General features: G+C 42.4%; 1 protein-coding gene across 5 annotated transcripts in view; it reads left to right on the plus strand.

The window, feature by feature from the left end:
* Positions 1–17,578, plus strand: part of ASTN2 (astrotactin 2) — a 1,014,855-nt gene that overhangs the window by 317,387 nt on the left and 679,890 nt on the right. For all 5 annotated transcript variants that reach the window (XM_062207681.1, XM_062207682.1, XM_062207683.1 and 2 more), the window contains one exon: positions 12,216–12,323. In XM_062207681.1, coding sequence (XP_062063665.1) covers positions 12,216–12,323 — 108 coding nt within the window. The remainder of the gene's footprint in view (positions 1–12,215; positions 12,324–17,578) is intronic.

A 17,578-nucleotide genomic window follows, 5' to 3' on the forward strand; every position in this document is an offset into this window, starting at 1 on the left:
TGGATTTCAAAAAAAATTTTGCTGCAAAATCTACTTAGTTTTTAATTCTATTTTCTGCACACTTTTGGAAATGTCCTTATACTAAATAATTTTAACAAATGTAAACTTCTAGTCGCATTGCTTGACATTTAGCTTTGCACCTGGTAGCTATTCATTCCTTTTCTTACCTGCTGCTGCTTTTCATATTTACCCACTTCATAGGGGGTATGTAGCCAGGGAATAGTGAAAGCATGAGAGCATAAGACTGGGACAAGACTGGGACAAAAAAATATCTTGAGAGACTAGAAGAAAGGGCTGAAACATATAGATACAATTTGGTAGTACAAAATGTTCTTTACTTTGGCTTAGAAAAATCAATTCTACAAATACATGATGGGAAAGACCAGATTTATTTGCAGTGCATGAGAACAATGAACTGAGGGAATACTGAATACAAGTTAGCTGCTGGTCTAAGCTGAGGCCGTCCTGGGATGCATCGTGACAGTTCTCACAGTCAGTAACAGGAGGTGAGAGTCCATTTCTGCCTGTGGGGTCAGACCACACCTAAACCATCACAACTCAAAAACAGCTTGAGTGAACTGGGGTATAGTGTAAAGAGTATGACAAAAGGAATTTGAAACATGGATGCATATTAAAATCACTGAGATTTGAAAATAGTGATGTTATACTGAGTGTTAGAGAAGAGGTAGTGAAATAACCTACACACACACACACACACATACACAGTGGTTCAGTATGAAATTGGTATATCCTTTCTGGAGGACATCTTGACGTTATGGATCAACAACTTTAAATAGGCTAATAACCTTTGACCCAGTAAGTTGCCTTTACTCTGAAAAAATTCTATGCAAGGATACACAGAGAAGTGTAGAGTGATTTATCTCTTAGAATGAATGGTGCAATATTATAGTAAGACTTTGGAAACAAAATTTGAACAATGGAGAATTGGTTAAATAAGCAATGCTACATTTATATAGTGGAGTATTTTGCAAGTATTAATTTAAGTTGGAGATGAATACTTACTATTGGAAAATATTTTATTTATATTTAATTGCACAAATACTTGATGTTCATTTTCTAAAATGGAAAAATTTAAACAAAAAGAAGAAAATCCCAGTATTCTGAGAAAATTGCTGTTACTGTTTTGGTGAATGTGAGTACAGATTTATGTGTATAGATGCTGATATTGATGCAAATATAGATCTCAACATGTGTACAGTCACAAACACATATGCATGTTTATGTGTGAGATATAGGTAAATTGTATAATAGAAAAAACTGCAATGCAACTCCTTGGATCCCAATGTATATTTCTGACATGAATAAATAAATATCCATATGTATGTTGTTTTCAAAATTCACACAGTGTACTCAAGTTATAATGAAACCCAGTTATAAAAATATTTGCATATTTCTGCATATTAAAGCTTGAAGTAAGAGAAGTCAGTTAGGAGTAATAGTTATTTTCCTTTACAGTTTTCTTCTTTATGTCTTTCTTATTCAAAAAAGTTTTATAATCCAAAAATTATAAGTTTAAGCATATGGTATAAGGAATGCTAAAGGAATGAATAGGAATATTTAGCTTGCATGGAAAGATTGTGAATGGTTACATGGGCAATCGTCAGTCAGCTTAAGGGTCTTTATGTGGGGTAAGCTAATAGCCTGCAGCTGTGATTTCAAAAGATACAGCAACTAAAGGGTAGAAATTGCTTGGAACCTAGTTCCTTGCCAAGCTTAGAGGCTCAAATCTGCCCCCATGCTCTGCTGTACCTCTGGCCCTGGCCCTGTGTTCTAGTCTCTGCTCTGCCATTTATGAGCTGCAACCTCGAGCAAGCTACTTGTAGTGTCTCTGACCCCAGTCTCCTCGTCTTTCAAAATGAGATAGCAGCATGGATATCATCCAATTACTATGAGAGTCAAATGAGTTGCTGTCGTTCGAAAGGAAGTAAATATGTTAAGTGTCATGCAATATTTGCTATGTTTTTAATATCTTTTTCAGTCTCCTATATTTAGTGATAGGACAGACCAAACTAGCACTTGGGTCTCCAGCCACCCAATTCATCTTTCCATTGCTCTGGGCTGCCATATGGTAACAGGTTGGAAAGAGCTTGGGTATTTCTGTAGGACTGGACAAGGAGAGTGTTCTGATTACCTACTGCTGCTTAATACACCATCCCAAACTTAGTGTCTTAAAGCAAAAATCTTATTATGCTCATTGATTTTTATTAGGAGTGAGAAGTCGTCAAAGATAACAGGGATTGGATTATCCTAGCTCTATAATGACTGTATCTCAGCTGGTGAAACTCAAATGTCTGTAGTGGACACAGATGGCTGGAAGTTGCAATGAACTTGAAACAACTTCTCCCAAATGTTTGCCACCTGGGATGGTCTGGGATACCTTGACCCAGATGATGGTCTGGGCTCAGCTGGTGCTATTGACTGGCCTGTGTACCCATGGCCTCTCCAGGTGACTAAGATTTCATGATGTGGTGGCAGGTTTCCAAAGAGAGTACATCTGAAAAAGCTAGTGTTTTGAAAGAGCCAGACGTTGCCCTGGAAGTCAGGCAGAGTCACATCCTCTGCATTCTGTGAGCTACAGATTAACAGCCAAAGAAACGAGACTCCACCTTTGATGGGAGAGTGGCAACTGTCTCACCTAGGAAGAGAATGTGAGATCAGGTGTTGGGTATGGTCCTCTTTGTAAATCCAGGCTCCCACAGGGAGCAGTGGGGTATTCCAGAAGACAAAGCCTCATTTTCATGAAACACTGTGTTGATCTTGGTTGAGAGGGTATCTGCTCCTTAAAAAGTGCTTTGGGTCCAAATTTGGAGATGTAATGGTATGTCTAGCTTCTTGGCTGATGAAATGATGCCCCTCTGGGCTGTCATTATCACATGAAATGTCAAGTGAGGAACTGATTTGAACAGAGGCAAAAGGAAAATTGATTATAAAAAATAAATATGACTTTCATTCTGTCTTCATTAGAAACATTTGAATTCATGGGAGGGGCCGGCACTGTGGTGTAGCAGATAAAGCCACCACCTGCGGTGCCTGGGAAAGCAGTAGAAGATGGCCCAAGTCTTTGGGCCCCTGCACCCTCATGGGAGACCCAGAAGAAGCTCCTGGCTCCTGGCTTTGGATCAGCACAGCTCCGACTGTTGAGGCCAACTGGGGAGTGAATCAGTGGATGGATGACCTCTCTCTCTCTCTCTGCCTCTCCTTCTCTCTGTGTGTAACTCTGACTTTCAAATAAATAAATAACTTTGAAAAAAATGAGAGTAAAATTATAAAATGCAAATTAGTAAAATAAAAAAAGATTAAATACTCCAAATTTTTTCACCAGAGAATAGACACTATAGTACCTTAATATGCTTTTCAGTGTCTGTGTGTGGATTTAAATACTTCATGTTTTATATTTTTAAATAGAGTAGGATCTTTTGTTGTAACAGTTATACAATATTGCTTTTTAAAATTTATTATATAATTTTAGATCATGGACATCTCAGAATGACTTTTTACTTTATTTTTTAGAATTAAAATGTATTCATTTTTATTCTACACAGCGGGATTCACATGAAATATCAGCAAGTGTGTATAAATTTACACAAGTGAAATCCTTCTTAATATTATTCTGTGTATTTTCACACAATAATATATAATGGAGACATTTCTGTATCAATAAATGTAGACATATCATTGTATTTAATGGTCTTGTGGAAGTATTTTAGATGTGCCATCATTTTATGACTTCTATCAGTGATACTTTTTGTTATTTACATTTTTCTGGAATTATAATGTCTAATTATAATTTTTGCATGAAAATTTTTCACCATAAAAACCAATTCTAAAAATTCAGTGTGGTTCTCAAGAATGCTGCAGAAGCTCCTACCCTGAGGGATCAGAAGAATCAGGGGTCCTAGATACTCCACTTACCTGCCTTTGTGACCACAGGAAAGGACCTAACCTCTCTCATCTATGTCCACATTGGGAGGAATAGTATAGTTCTCTCTATCTAAAGTGCCTAGCACTATGGCAGGTGGCAATTGTGGTTAAAACATCTCCAAGAGGTGACTATATATAGACTTCTGTGGTTAGGCCTACGGCTCAGAGAATTGTGAATTATGTGGCTTAGGGGGTGTAAAAAGTTTTAGCCACTTCTGCCCTCTTCCCATGACTGGCACCATTTGTATTCCCTGGACTCTTGGGAGTCAGATGGGTTTTTGCATTCCTGAGCCACATATTTCTCTATCTTGTGCAGTTCTGGGTAATCTAAAAATGCAATATCGCTGTCACCAGCTTGAGGAAGACACGGAGCCTGAATAATTTAACATGTCACCACCATCCATCATGATAGCAAGAGCAGGAGATGGAGTGTGGAGGGGTGGGCCTATCAGAGGCTGGTGGAGCAAGTCAGAGGACAGGCCAGCCCAGACAGAGAAGGTACATTTGCAAACAAGTGCAATGAATTAACTCTCCTAGGCCCAGGAAAGTGAAGGCATCCTCTTATTCCAGACTTATCCATAATATGGCTTTCCAATTGTTCTTATCACCTGATTTCTCCAGAGCAAACTTAGGGTCAAATCCCAACTTTGTCACCAAATATCTATGTCATCTTTGGGAAGCCTCTAAATTCCTTTGACTGTCTCAGTTTATCAGAAAAATTGACAGAAGAATTGCCATGCAAGGGCAGGTGTTTGATGTATATTAGAATGCCTGGATTCAAGTTCTGGCTCCGCTTTTGATTTCAACTTCATGTGAATGTGCACACTGGGAGGCAGCAGGTGATAGCTCAAGTACTTAGGTTCCTGTTACCCATGTGGGAAACCTGGATCGAGTTCCTGGCTCTCAGTTGTGGCCTGGCCCAGCCCTAGCTGTTGTGAGTATTTGGGGAATGAACCAATGCAAGGAACCAGTCTCTCCTACAACTTCCTCCCCTCTCCTTTCAAGTTGGAATTTCCATGCTGAGGGCTTTGCTAAATCATAGAATGCCATGCCTAGAATATCTTATATGCTTCTCCACCAGAAATTTTTTTTTTTTTGACAGGCAGAGTTAGACAGTGAGAGAAAGAAAGGTCTTCCTTCTGTTGGTTCACCCCTCAAATGGCCGCTATGGCGGGTGTGCTGCGCCGATCTGAAGCCAGGAGCCAGGTGCTTCCTCCTGGTTTCCAATGTGGGTGCAGGGCCCAAGCACTTGGGCCATCTTCCACTGCACTCCCGGGCCACAGCAGAGAGTTGGACTGGAAGAGGAGCAACCGGGACAGAACCGGCGCCCCAACCGGGACTAGAACCCAGGGTGCTGGCGCTGCAGGCAGAGAATTAGCCTAGTGAGCCGCAGCACCGGCCCAGAAATTTTTTAACTTCAAAAAGTCATCAGTTTTTGTCTTTTTCATTCATTGCTGTATTCTGAGTGCTTAGAACAATGTTTGGACTAGAGTGGGCACTTAAACTATTGTTGAATGAATGAATAAGCAAATGAGTGGACTGTTGTGATGAAATTTGAGGTGATCTTTGAGTCTAGGACAGATGGAATGCTCACCCTGTGAATCCTCCAACAATGGGCTATATTCCATGAAGTCCAGGCTCCTGGCCTTTTCAAGGGGGCTCTGGAATCTCCACTCAGTGTCCCAACTTCGTTCTTTTCTTTTGCATAGTTCTCAAGTTCCGCATTCTACAGCTCTATCCTTAGTCTTGCAATATAACAAAGAGAACAAATGGCATCTTTTTCTATATTTTTTGAGATGAAACTTACATCATGTAAAATTGCCCATCAATCATTTGGAAATGCATAATCCTGTGGCATTTAGTATATTCACAAAGTTGTGCGACCATCACCTCTATCTGGTTCCAAGACATTTCCTTCTCCTGGAAAGAAAATGATGTATTCCCTCTGCCTAGCTGTGACAACTTTCTACCCCTATGGATTTACCTATTCTAAATGTTTTATATAAATGCACATGCAATATGACTTTCTATGTGTAGATATTTTTCACTTAGAAAAATGTTTGTGAGGTTAATGCATGCAGTACCTTGTATCAGCATTCCTTTTTATGGCTAGGTGATATTCCATGTGAGTGTACTACAGTTTTTTCATCCATTCATCAGTAGATGATTGGACATTGAATTGTTCCCACTTTAAGGTTTGTAAATGGCACTGCTCTAAGTATTCATATATAGATATTTGTTTGCATACTTTATATTTTGTTCTTTGGGGTATGTGAATAAGAATGGAATTCTAGGGTCATGTGATAAATCTGTTTAATTTCTTAAGGAAGCACAAACTGTTTTACATAGCAGTTACAACATTGAACACGTATACCAGCAAAGTATGAGGGTTCCAGTTGCTCCATATTCTAACCAAAATCTATTAATTTTCATTATTTTTCTTAAAGGGTAACATTATCTGTAGCTATGTTTTGTATCTTCTTAATGAGTAATAATGTTGAGCATGCTTTTATGAGAACAGAGGATTTAAAAAAAAACTTTTTTTTTTGACAAGCAGAGTTAGACAGTGAGAGAGAGAGAGAGAGAAAGGCCTTCCTTCCGTTGGTTCACCCCAAAATGGGAATGATTGTTACCTCTCAGACCTCTTGGGAGGTTCAGATGTAGGAAATGCTTGTGAGGTGAAGTATAGGAAGTGCTTGTCATACTGTGGTATGTACTTTGAACCCATCTTGATGGCTCCATCTCATACCATCCAGGATCAGAAGAACCTCGTATCCAATGAGCATGGCCTGGGACTGTTGATTCCAGTTGATAGATTGTCTCTACATTTTTACTGCCTGCCGCTGACCATTCTCACTTGCTCATAGCCACTAAATGTAAATACCTGGACAGCCCTCTGTATTAATGACTATTTTAGTGCACTAAATCACAAATTTTATATCAAAGTACTAACAATGAGGGCTTTTTTCCAGCCATCTGAGTCACCTCCAAGTCATCTGTAATTGGCCTGTGACCCCTTCAGATTATATGGACAAAAAGAGGCTATATGCCTTGGGTGGCTGCCACCTTTCCATGACGTCACCCCACACAAGAGGGTGGCTGATCATGTAGCAGTACTTCCTTTCTTTCTATCAAACTCAGACAAGCATTGAGTAAATGCCAATATGCCCCAACTCACTTTTTTGGTTTTTGCATTTTTACATGCAACATATCTTTTTCCCCATAATGACCATGTGAGCTGCCAGTTACTGTCCTTCTTAAAAGGGAAGTACAGGGGCGTGCATTTGGCACAGTGGTTAAGATGCTGCTTGAGACACCTGCATCCCAAACCGCAATGCTTGGGTTCGAATCCTATGCAGTCTAATGTAGATTCCTGCTAATGCAACCCTGGGAGGCAGTGGGTTAGGGCTTAATGCTTGGTCCCTGACACCCACGTGGGAGACCTGGATTGAGTTCTAAGTTCCTGGCTAAGCCCTGACTGCAGCAGCACCTGGAGAATAAACCAGCAAGATTCTCATATTCTCTCTCTCATTATATGTGTGTGTGTGTCTGCCTTTCAAATAAATTGAAAATAAATCAATAAAAATTTTAAAATTAAGGTAAGTAAGGCCACACATCTAAAAATTGAAACATAAGATTAGAACTCATGTCTGATGGGGCTCATGCCGTGGCTCACTTGGTTAATCCTCCACCTGCGGCACCAGCATCCCACATGGGCACTGGGTTCTAGTCCCAGCTGCCCCTCTTCCAGTCCAGCTCTCTGCTGTTGCCCGGGAGGGCAATGAAGGATGGCTCAAGTGTTTGAGCCCCTGCACCTGCATGGAAGACCAGGAGGAGGCTCCTGGTTCCTGGCTTCGGATCGGTGCAGCGCCAGCTGTAGTGGCCATTTGGGGAGTGAACCAATGGAAGGAAGACCTTTCTCTCCGTCTCTCTCTCTCTCTCTCTCTCTCTCTCTCACTGTCTATAGCTCTACCTGACAAATTAAAAAAAAAAAAAAAGAACTCATGTCTGATTCCAGTATGCTAATTTAATTGCCTCCCATGGTTCATGGGTTACCCCAATATAATACAGACACCAACCAGAATCTAAATGCCCTGGGGGCAGGCCTATGTCTCTTGTGGTTTAGTGGAATCCTAGCTACCTCATTTTTTATTCAAGTCACATTTCATTAAAAAAACATAACACTTTTGTGTGGCTATTTATCTCATTTCTGTACTCATATCCTGGCCCTTAATTATGCTATGTAATATTTATTCTCCAAATGCCCCCAAAACTATCCTCTCTTAATTGGGGGGAACATGCACTTTTCTGTTTTGAGATGTGCCATAGGCTTGAAATGAACATGGCTTTTAAAGATTTACTATGAAAAAATATATAAAAGTCTCAGTAATATTTTATGCAAACAATGTAAAGTAGATGTAGTTAACTTATATGTTATGATAATATATTAATATAGTTGGTCAAATTGGATATATTCTGAAAACTTATGTGTCTTATTTTTATCTTCATGACTATTAGAACACTTAAAATTGCATTTGTGGCTTGCCTTATATTTCTGTTGCACCTGCTGGTCTAGTGGCCTTCTCTTTGAGCCTATTTCCAATCTGATGATGGAATACTTACTACTTACAGGAAGGAGGTGAAGGCCAGAGGAGATGGGACTAGAGAGTTCACCTGAGGGGGGTGTTCTCATGGCAGTTATAGGGACCTAATCTCCATATGCTTGAATATGTAAAAGGATTGAGGGGTCATTAGGATCTTGTGAGCCTGATTAGAGTGCCTACAAAAAGTTCTGAGCAGAAGCTCAGAGAAGTGGAAAACACATCCAGGTATGAGGATCAAGTAACAGACTTTAGCCGTCAACTTGTTAAACCTTTGCCATCCCTCCATGAGCATGTACGTGTAGTTTATAAATGGTGAAGCCATCTCTGCAAGTAGACCAAATTCGAATCTCAGCTTCCCCACTTACTACCACACATGGCCTCTCCAAGACCTAGTTATTCATCTTTAAAACAAGGTTTATGATACCATCCTTACAGGGATGGCTGTAGGCATTAAATAGGGTATTTACTCATATTTTATTGCATACCAGCACAGAGACTAAGGGAATTGGCTCTATAGCCACTGTCTGCGTTTGAATTGTGGCCCCACTACTTACAAGCTGGGCAATCCTGGGAACATTATTTAAGCACCCTGTGCCTTTGTTCCCTCATCCATTACAATGGGAATAAAAGTAGTATCTTACCTCTTAGGGTCCTCATAAGGATGAAATAAATCAGTACATGTAAACGATTTGGAGCAGTACCTAGGGGGAATCAGTTCTATGCAAGTGTTAGCTTTTCTTATGTTAGAATTGCATCACTCCTAGAATCCTGTCCTAGTGGAGAAAGAATTCTAGCTGAATCCTGTCTACCACATTTGTTCACCAAGGAAGGGGCATGATAGGTCATTTGGGTACAGGATTAAAAAGCAGAAATGAAGGAAGAGAAGGGGGACTTAACTGGAATGTTTAATAGTATGGAAGTACATTAAAAGGACTATGAGAAGGATCTGGAGTAGACTTCTGACAACCACAGGCCCCACATATTTGCTCTGCTATCTAAATCACAGCAGGACAGATGCTTCCTGGATACAAAGGAACTATTTTATCAGATGCTTTCAATTTTCCGTTTGACCAATAATTGTTCATAGATGAACAAAAACCTTCCCTGCCTCCCTTCCTCCCTCTTCTTTCCTTTCAATTTTGTTACAGTAAAATATTTAATGATAGTTTTAAAAGCCCTGCTGGCCTCTGGGAACCTCTGTTCTGCAGCCCCTTCCAGAATCCCTATGGGGCCCCTGCCAACTGCATTTCAGAGTGGAGGCTTTAAATGGGGAACCGCATCTGGGAGAATGTGGAGTCTCCTGCTGTCTCGAGGCACTGCTTTTGGTTGCTGAGAATCATGCAAGTATGAATCAAGGCTCAGGAGCAGACCAAGCCTGATGACATGAGGACAAAGATCCGATGTATTAATGACCCTTGTGCTATTATATTCATCTCAACTTACTGTCTTGAGAAAGCCTAGCATAGGCAGAGCAGTTATGAATCTTTCCGTATTAGAGTATTAAATTAAAAGTAACGCAAGTTGAAAATTTGAGCTTGAGCATCAGTCATACCAGGTTTCAGAGTCCAGTTTCATTCATTATTACCAGGTGACCTCAGCTGTCTTTTCTGCAAAGTGGGCATAATGATACCTCCCTCTTCATGAGATTGTGACTTTGGGATAAAATGATGAAAGGAAATCTCATAATGTGATATTTGGAAACTTCCCATCAAAAAGATAATCGGCTTTCCCAATATTACATCTCAAGTTATTGCAAAGAAAGAAATCTATACCCTAGAGAGCCTGAGTTTGGAGCTGGACAGCGGTGTGACTTTAGGCAAGTAAATTTACCCCTCCATGTCTTTGTGTCTTTGTGTCTGGTTTGTTAACTACACCTCTGCTATGAATCTATTATGATGAGAATTGTGTGCAATATGTATACAAATCTTCTAAGTGTGTAGTTGATTGCTCAAGAGCATTGCTGGAATGAATGAATGAGTAATAACCATATTGCAGAAAGAGTGTCTGCAAGTGAAATTTCTGTATTCTGAATGCCATTTCAAATACCTACCTGAGGAAATTGCATAGTAAATCCTTTTGTGAATTGAATCACATTTTCCTCTAATGTGTGTTTTTCTTTTCCTCAGGTGGAATTTTTACATAGGTAATAGGTCAGCATGTTGTCTGATTCAAAATACACACAGGGATTATAGGGAAAAGTAGCCTCTTTCTATTCCCATTCTTCAGCTACTTAATTCTCCACCCAGTACAACCACTATTACCAGATTCTTGAATATGCTCCAGGAGTCTAGGAAATGATCTATAAATGTGGACATCAAAGTCCCGCCCCGTAAACTGTTCCCCAAACCAAAGTTGTCCTTGCCTTCCCACTCTGATTTGCCTGGCATGCTGTCCTCACTGCCATTCTCTTCTCTGTTCGAAAGCGTTTAGCAGTTCTTAGTTCTTCTTTTTCCATATCCTGACCTTTAAAAACAAAATAATTTTAAAAATGCAGAAGGCACAGAGATACTAATAAAAATTACCTGTATTATCCCTTACCATCAGCTACTGTTAGTATTTTGGCATAGTTCTTTGCAGCCATTCTTCCTTCTCTGTTCTTTTAACATACTCCTCATGGCATGGGAATTTGTTGCCCTTTCTCCCCGTACATCCCCTTGCTTGTCTCTGTAGCCCTCTGCCAGCATTTTCTCCTCTTTATCCCCACTGTACATCCCCTCACTCAAGCCCTTCTCTCCTCTCACCTGGGTGGTCACTGTGTCTCCTAGCACATGCAGCAAATCAACTCGCTGTCTTGCTCTGCAATCTCCCATGACTTGCAAAGTAAAGCCCTCCTCCTCCCCAGTTCTCAGTTTGGTGTTCAAGATAAACCACTATATGGCTCAGCACCCCTTCCCCATCAGTCCTTGACTTGATGTTGCTGCTGCCCGTATGCTCCATGCTCAAGGGAGCACCACTGTTCCCTCTCCTTTGTCTGTCACTGAAATGCCATTTGTCCTTCAAGCCCTTGCTTAAGTCAGTTTGTCTCCATAAAGCCTGCCCAGGTCCTTTGTGTTGTCATGAATTCCCTTCCCCCACCTTTCTAGCATCTCATTGTATGGGAAACATAAACCATTAATTAAGTTTAAGGCTCCAAAGGATCCCATTTGTCCCCCTGACTAGCATGTGATCTCTTGGCTGGCAAGAACTGAGTAATATTTGTCAAGTCCAGTGTCTGGCTCAGGGCCTGGCATATAGTATGTGTTTGACTGAAATGTGTGTGAAATTAAGACAGCTGGTGTGTTTTGTAGAAGTAGACTCATCATTAGAAACAACATAGATATCAATTATTGAGTTCCCACTGTGTACCAAACATTTTACATATTTTATTTCCTTCCCTCTTCAAGAAAACCTCACAAGGTTTATAATTATTGCCCTTAATTTAGGGAGAAAGGACCCAGAGCTCAGAAATGTGTTCTCCTCAAGGTCACACATCAGGAAGCTGCCTACCCAGGGCTGGACCACAGATCTGCCTCTCTACAGAGCCTGAATTCCTTCCATGAGTCACGCTGACTATGGGGTCACTTGAGCTTTAAATGGATCTGGGATGGGGCAGCTGTTTTCAGGGCAATTAAGGGATTTCACCAGCTTTTGGAGGTGTGGGACTGACTGATGGATTGTGCTCCCTTACAGGGGGAATCAGCTTTGGGAGAACCAAGGGGAACTCGGGTTCAGAAGCCGATGATGAAACCCAGCTGACATTCTACACAGAGCAGTACCGCAGTCGCCGCCGCAGCAAAGGTAACTGGGTCCTTGGGAAGGTTCCAGAACCCAAGTTTGTAAGAGGAGACCCTGGGGATCAGGTTTTGTGCTCAATGACAATCTTAAATCTTCTTCAACCAAGTCCCAATCTGGTTAGCACAGAGCTTGATATCTGCTCCCATAACCAGAAGAAGTCACTATATTTTTTCTTTGCTCTGTTCTATCCTGTCACACTCTGGAGTGTTTGTGGAAAATTCTGAAGTTTATGCAGTGATTTAAAAAAATCACAGAAAATTAAATAACTAGTGAGGTTGAAAGGAAAATAGAAACAAGGGAAGTTGCTCAAACTCAGATTAGGATGATGCATGCCCTACTGTGTCTTGCTGTCTTTAGAAGGAGCTGCCAATTTCACTCAAATTCCTGACAGTCAAAGTACAAAGTAAAATTGGAGAGGACCAAGCATTAATGCAAGATATTTCTGTATTTACCTGACACCATTACCGGGGAGAGCATCCCTATAAACAGGATGTCATGTGGCCTTCTAGAGTATCTTTAATAAATAACATTTAGCATTGTCTTGGTGCATAATTATTTCTCACAGTGACACTCAGTGTGAGTTGATGTCAAAATGCTAAAGCAGGACTCCGTATGGTAGTCCTGTAGTTCTCTGATGAATCACTGTGCTCTGAAGGGAAAATATAACGTATTTCAGGCACTCACCTGTGAATGTCATGCTTCATCTCTGAGTGTTTTCTAAGGATAGGTAAGCAGCAAGTTCAAGAGCACATATTTGGAAGATACCTTAGGGTTCAAACAAGCTTTCCATCCCAGTGATTAAGGGCAGAGCCATGAGCTTTGGCCACCCACTATAAAAAGAGTTGGTCTGTCAAGCACGAAGGTAGCTAATCAAGGCATGTGGCAGAATGCCTGGCCCTGCCACTTCTGCACAGAAGTCAGCCGAAGACGTGTGAGGAGCAGGGAGGAGGGGAGGAAACTGCCTCATAAAACAGCCTGCTGGGAAGGCACTGTGGTGTAGTAGGCTGAGCCTCTGCCTGCAGTGCCAGCATCCCATATGGGTGCCTGTTCATATCCTGGCTGTTCTTCTTCTAATCCAGCTCCCTGCTATAGCCTGGGAAAACAGTAGAAGATAGCCCAAGTATTTGGGCCTCTGTACCCACGTGGGAGACCTGGAAGAAGCTCCTGGATTCGTATTGGCCCAGTTCTGGCCACTGTGGCCCTTTGGGGAGTGAACCAGGAGATGGAAGACCTTTCTCTCTCTCCCCCTCTCTCTCTCTCTCTCAATGTGTGTGTGTGTGTAACTCTATATCTCAAATAAATTAATAAAAATCTTTTAAAAAAACCCATTCTCCAGCTCTCTACCCATTCACAGTAGAGTTTCAGAGAGCAGAGACCACAGTGCTCCCTGGATTCCTTCTATTCCTGGGTGAATTATTGACTTTCCTTCTGCCTCAGTTTCTGTGAAATGGGCACTGTAACTGTCTCAGGGCTTGGAGATGAATTTTGATTCAGTTACATAAGACATATCATGGTGCCAGGTGTACATTAAAGGTAAAATAAGGTAGGCATTATTAATTCTCATTGTTGTCCAAATTTCCTGTCCCTGGCACCTTCCACTGAAAAGGCCCTGGGTGAGATGTGTTTCCACATATACCAGTAAGAAGGTTTTGCAGCCTCTGCAGCCTTTAAAATAATGGGACTGGCCTTCCCTATCTCCCCACTCCTCTGCTTTCTGAAATCTGCCGCATTGAAGATTTAGAAGTTGGTGATCAGTAATTCTTGACCTGTCTTCTCCCTCCCGGAATCCAGCAGTCAGAGTTAGAGCTGGGCAAGGCGGTGGGTCTCCTCAGCAGGACTGGGCTATTTGCAGCTAATTGGAAAAGCATCCATTACTGAGCAGTCCTCACATAAATCGAGTGAAACTTGGAAAAGAAAAGCCAAAGCCACCAGACTGGAGAGCCACGATTTGGCCCAGTGCCTGCAGACATTCAAAGGCCAGGCTGTGTTTTCTGGACAGTGAGGGTGACAGGGATGTGAAACCTCCTTGCTCTGCTTTCCTGGCCCTATTGCCAGCTGAATGCCAAAGCTGCTCTCATCTCTCTACTTACTTTCCATTATTTCCATGTCCCTCTTCCTCCGCTTCTAAGGGAGTTTCTGCCACACCCATATCTTCCTCCTCCGGATCCTGAACTGCTTCACTCACTTGCTCATGTGTTTTAATTTTGATTTCTTCCTTCCTCTTCTCTCTTCTTTACTCCCTCCCTCCTATCACTGCCTCCTCTCCATTCCTCTGTTTCCTTCTCTGTCTTCCCCCTTTTATCTCTTTCTATTTTCTCCACTTCTTTCCCCCTCCTTTCTCACCATCATCTTCTCTTTTCTCCAGTTATTTTCCAATAATTTCTCCTTCACTTCTACCCTCCTCCTTTTCTTCCATTCATACCACAAATACCTATTCAGTACCTGCTACATACCTGCCACTCTTCCAGTACTGCCAACACAAAGGAAGCAACAATTTTTAACATTCTTACTCTCATGGACCTTGTGTCCTATCAAAATATAAGCACATTGGATAGTAACAAGTGCTAAGGAAATAAGATACAATAGGAGGGGACTGAGAAAGCAGGAAAAGTCTTGCATATTTAGATTTCCTGACATCACTCACCCCACCCTTTCTACAGGTAACCAGGAAAGCATTTTTTTTTTTTTAAGATTTATTTGTATACTTGAGAGGTAGTGTTAAACATACAGAGAGAGAGAAAGAGACAGAGACAGAGAAAAAAAGAGAGAAAAGTTTTTTTAAAGATTTATTTATATACTTGAGAGGTAGAGTTAAACATAGAGAGACAGAGAGAGAGAGAGAGAGGAAGAGAGAAAGAGACAGACAGAGAAAAATCAGAGAGAAAAGTCTTACTTCCATTGGTTCACTCCCCAAATGGCCCCAATGGCCAGAGCTGGGCTGATCCAAAGCCAGGAGCCAAGTTCTTCTTCTGGGTCTCCCATGCAGGTGCAAGCAGTTGGGCCATCTTTGCTTTCCCAAGTGCATTAGCAGAGAGGTGGATTGGAAGGGAGTAGCCGGGATACGAACCAGTGCCCATATGGGATGCTGGCACCACAGGTGGAGGCTCAGCCCAGTACGCCACAGTGCCAGCCCCAGGAAAGCATTCTTGATATGTCCTTGATGTTATTAAGGTTTTCAGTATTGTGGCTGCTGCTGCTGATATGATTTTCTTTGGAGCAAAGAAAGAGGAACTGGTCATGGCAAAGCCCAATGAACCTGGTGCCCAGTTTCCACATCTGCAGATACCTTGGCCCCTGTGAAAGGGCTCTGAGACTTTTTTATTCCTCCTTGTACTTTGTCCAGGAGTTGGAACACCTACTGGGGCAAAGGCACAGACCTAAATGGGGTCTGTGAGCCCTAGGGGAAGCCAGATTAATAAAGCATGGTTTCTGGCGCTGGGTTACCTGTATTGGCATCCCAGCTCCAGCACTTACTAGTGCTTGCTATATTAGACTTGTAAATTAATATCTCTGTGTAGCAGTCTCCTAAGCTATCAAAGAGAGTAGGGAGACTCAAGCTCTAGAGGCTTGTCTAAGGGTTAGAATTAATTGATGTCTATAAAGCATTCCAGTGGAGTTTAGAGAAGAAGATGAGAAGTTGTGACAGAGCTAAGCTGTTGAGAAAGGACCTCTGGACTCTGTGTGTATGGGGGGGGGAGGGTCCTCAAATCCACTGCAAATTTGCTGTGTGACTTAGTCAACTTCCATCACTAATCCAGGTTTCTGTTTTTGTTTTAATTTTCTTTATTTGAAAGGCATAGAGACAGAAAGATGGCAGGTGGGGAGAAGGAGAGAGGGAGAAAAGCAGAGGAAGAAGAAGAGGAATCTTCTCCCTGGCAGTCTACTCTCCAGTTACTAGCTTCCTAGGGACTCTATCTAGGTCTCCTACATAAGAGGCAGGAACCCAAGTACTTGAGCCATCAACTGCTGCCTCTAAGGAAAATTAGCAGGAAGCTAGATCACAGGTGGAGGAGCCAGAACCAGGCACTCTGATATGAGATATAGGACTTAACCACCCGTATTACATGCGCTGTCCTAGGTCTATTTTTTTTAAAGATTTACTTATTTGAAAAAGACAAAGAGATTTCTATCTACTGGTTCACTCCCCTAGGTGGTTGCAATGGCCAGGGCTGAGCCAGGCCAAAGCCAGGAGCCTCATCCAGGTCTCTCACATGAGTGGCAGGGGCCCGAACACTTGAGCCATCCTCTGCTGCTTCTCCCAGGCTGTTAGCAGGAAGCTTGATCAGAAGTGGAGCATCTGGGGCCGGCGCTGTGGCTCAACAGGCTAATCCTCCGCCTTGCGGCGCCGGCACACCGGGTTCTAGTCCCGGTCGGGGCACCGATCCTGTCACGGTTGCCCCTCTTCCAGGCCAGCTCTCTGCTGTGGCCAGGGAGTGCAGTGGAGGATGGCCCAAGTGTTTGGGCTCTGCACCCCATGGGAGACCAGGAGAAGCACCTGGCTCCTGCCATCGGAACAGCGCGGTGCGCCGGCCGCAGCGCGCTACCGCGGCGGCCATTAGAGGGTGAACCAACGGCAAAGGAAGACCTTTCTCTCTGTCTCTCTCTCTCACTGTCCACTCTGCCTGTCAAAAATAAAAAAAAAAAAAAATAAAAAATAAAAAAAAAAAGAAGTGGAGCATCTGGGCTATGAACTGGTGCCCATATGGTTTGCCAGATCCTAGGTGGCAGCTTTATCTGCCATACCACAACACTGGCCCCAGGTTTCTGTTCTTACCTTAAACATAGAAGAATAGAAGACTGGGTACTGGTCAGATTTTATCTGGAAACTCTTAATTCTATGTCAGTGGGGCTGGTTGTGTATCTGTGAGTGCCCCATTTCCTTTTTATGTTTGTTTGTTTTTAAAATGTTTATTTGTTTATTTGAGAGGCAGAGTCACAAAATGAGAAAGAGGGAGAGACATACAGAGAGGTCTTCCATCTGCTGGTTACCTCCCAAAATAGCCACAATGACCAAGGCTGGGCCAGGCCAAAGCCAGGAGCCAGGAGCTTCTTCCTGGTCTCCCATGTGGGTGCAGGGGCCCAAGCACTTGAGCCATCTTCCACTATTTTCCTAGGCCATTAGCGGGGAGCTGGATTGGAAATGGAGCAGCCCAGACTCGAATTTGTGCCCACATGGGAGGCTGGCACTGCAAGCAAAGGCCCAACCCACTATGCCACAGCACCAGTCCCAGTCCTCTGGACTTGAAAAGTACCCGGCT

Source organism: Lepus europaeus, chromosome 12 (genome assembly GCF_033115175.1).
Source record: "Lepus europaeus isolate LE1 chromosome 12, mLepTim1.pri, whole genome shotgun sequence".
NCBI lineage: Eukaryota > Metazoa > Chordata > Mammalia > Lagomorpha > Leporidae > Lepus > Lepus europaeus.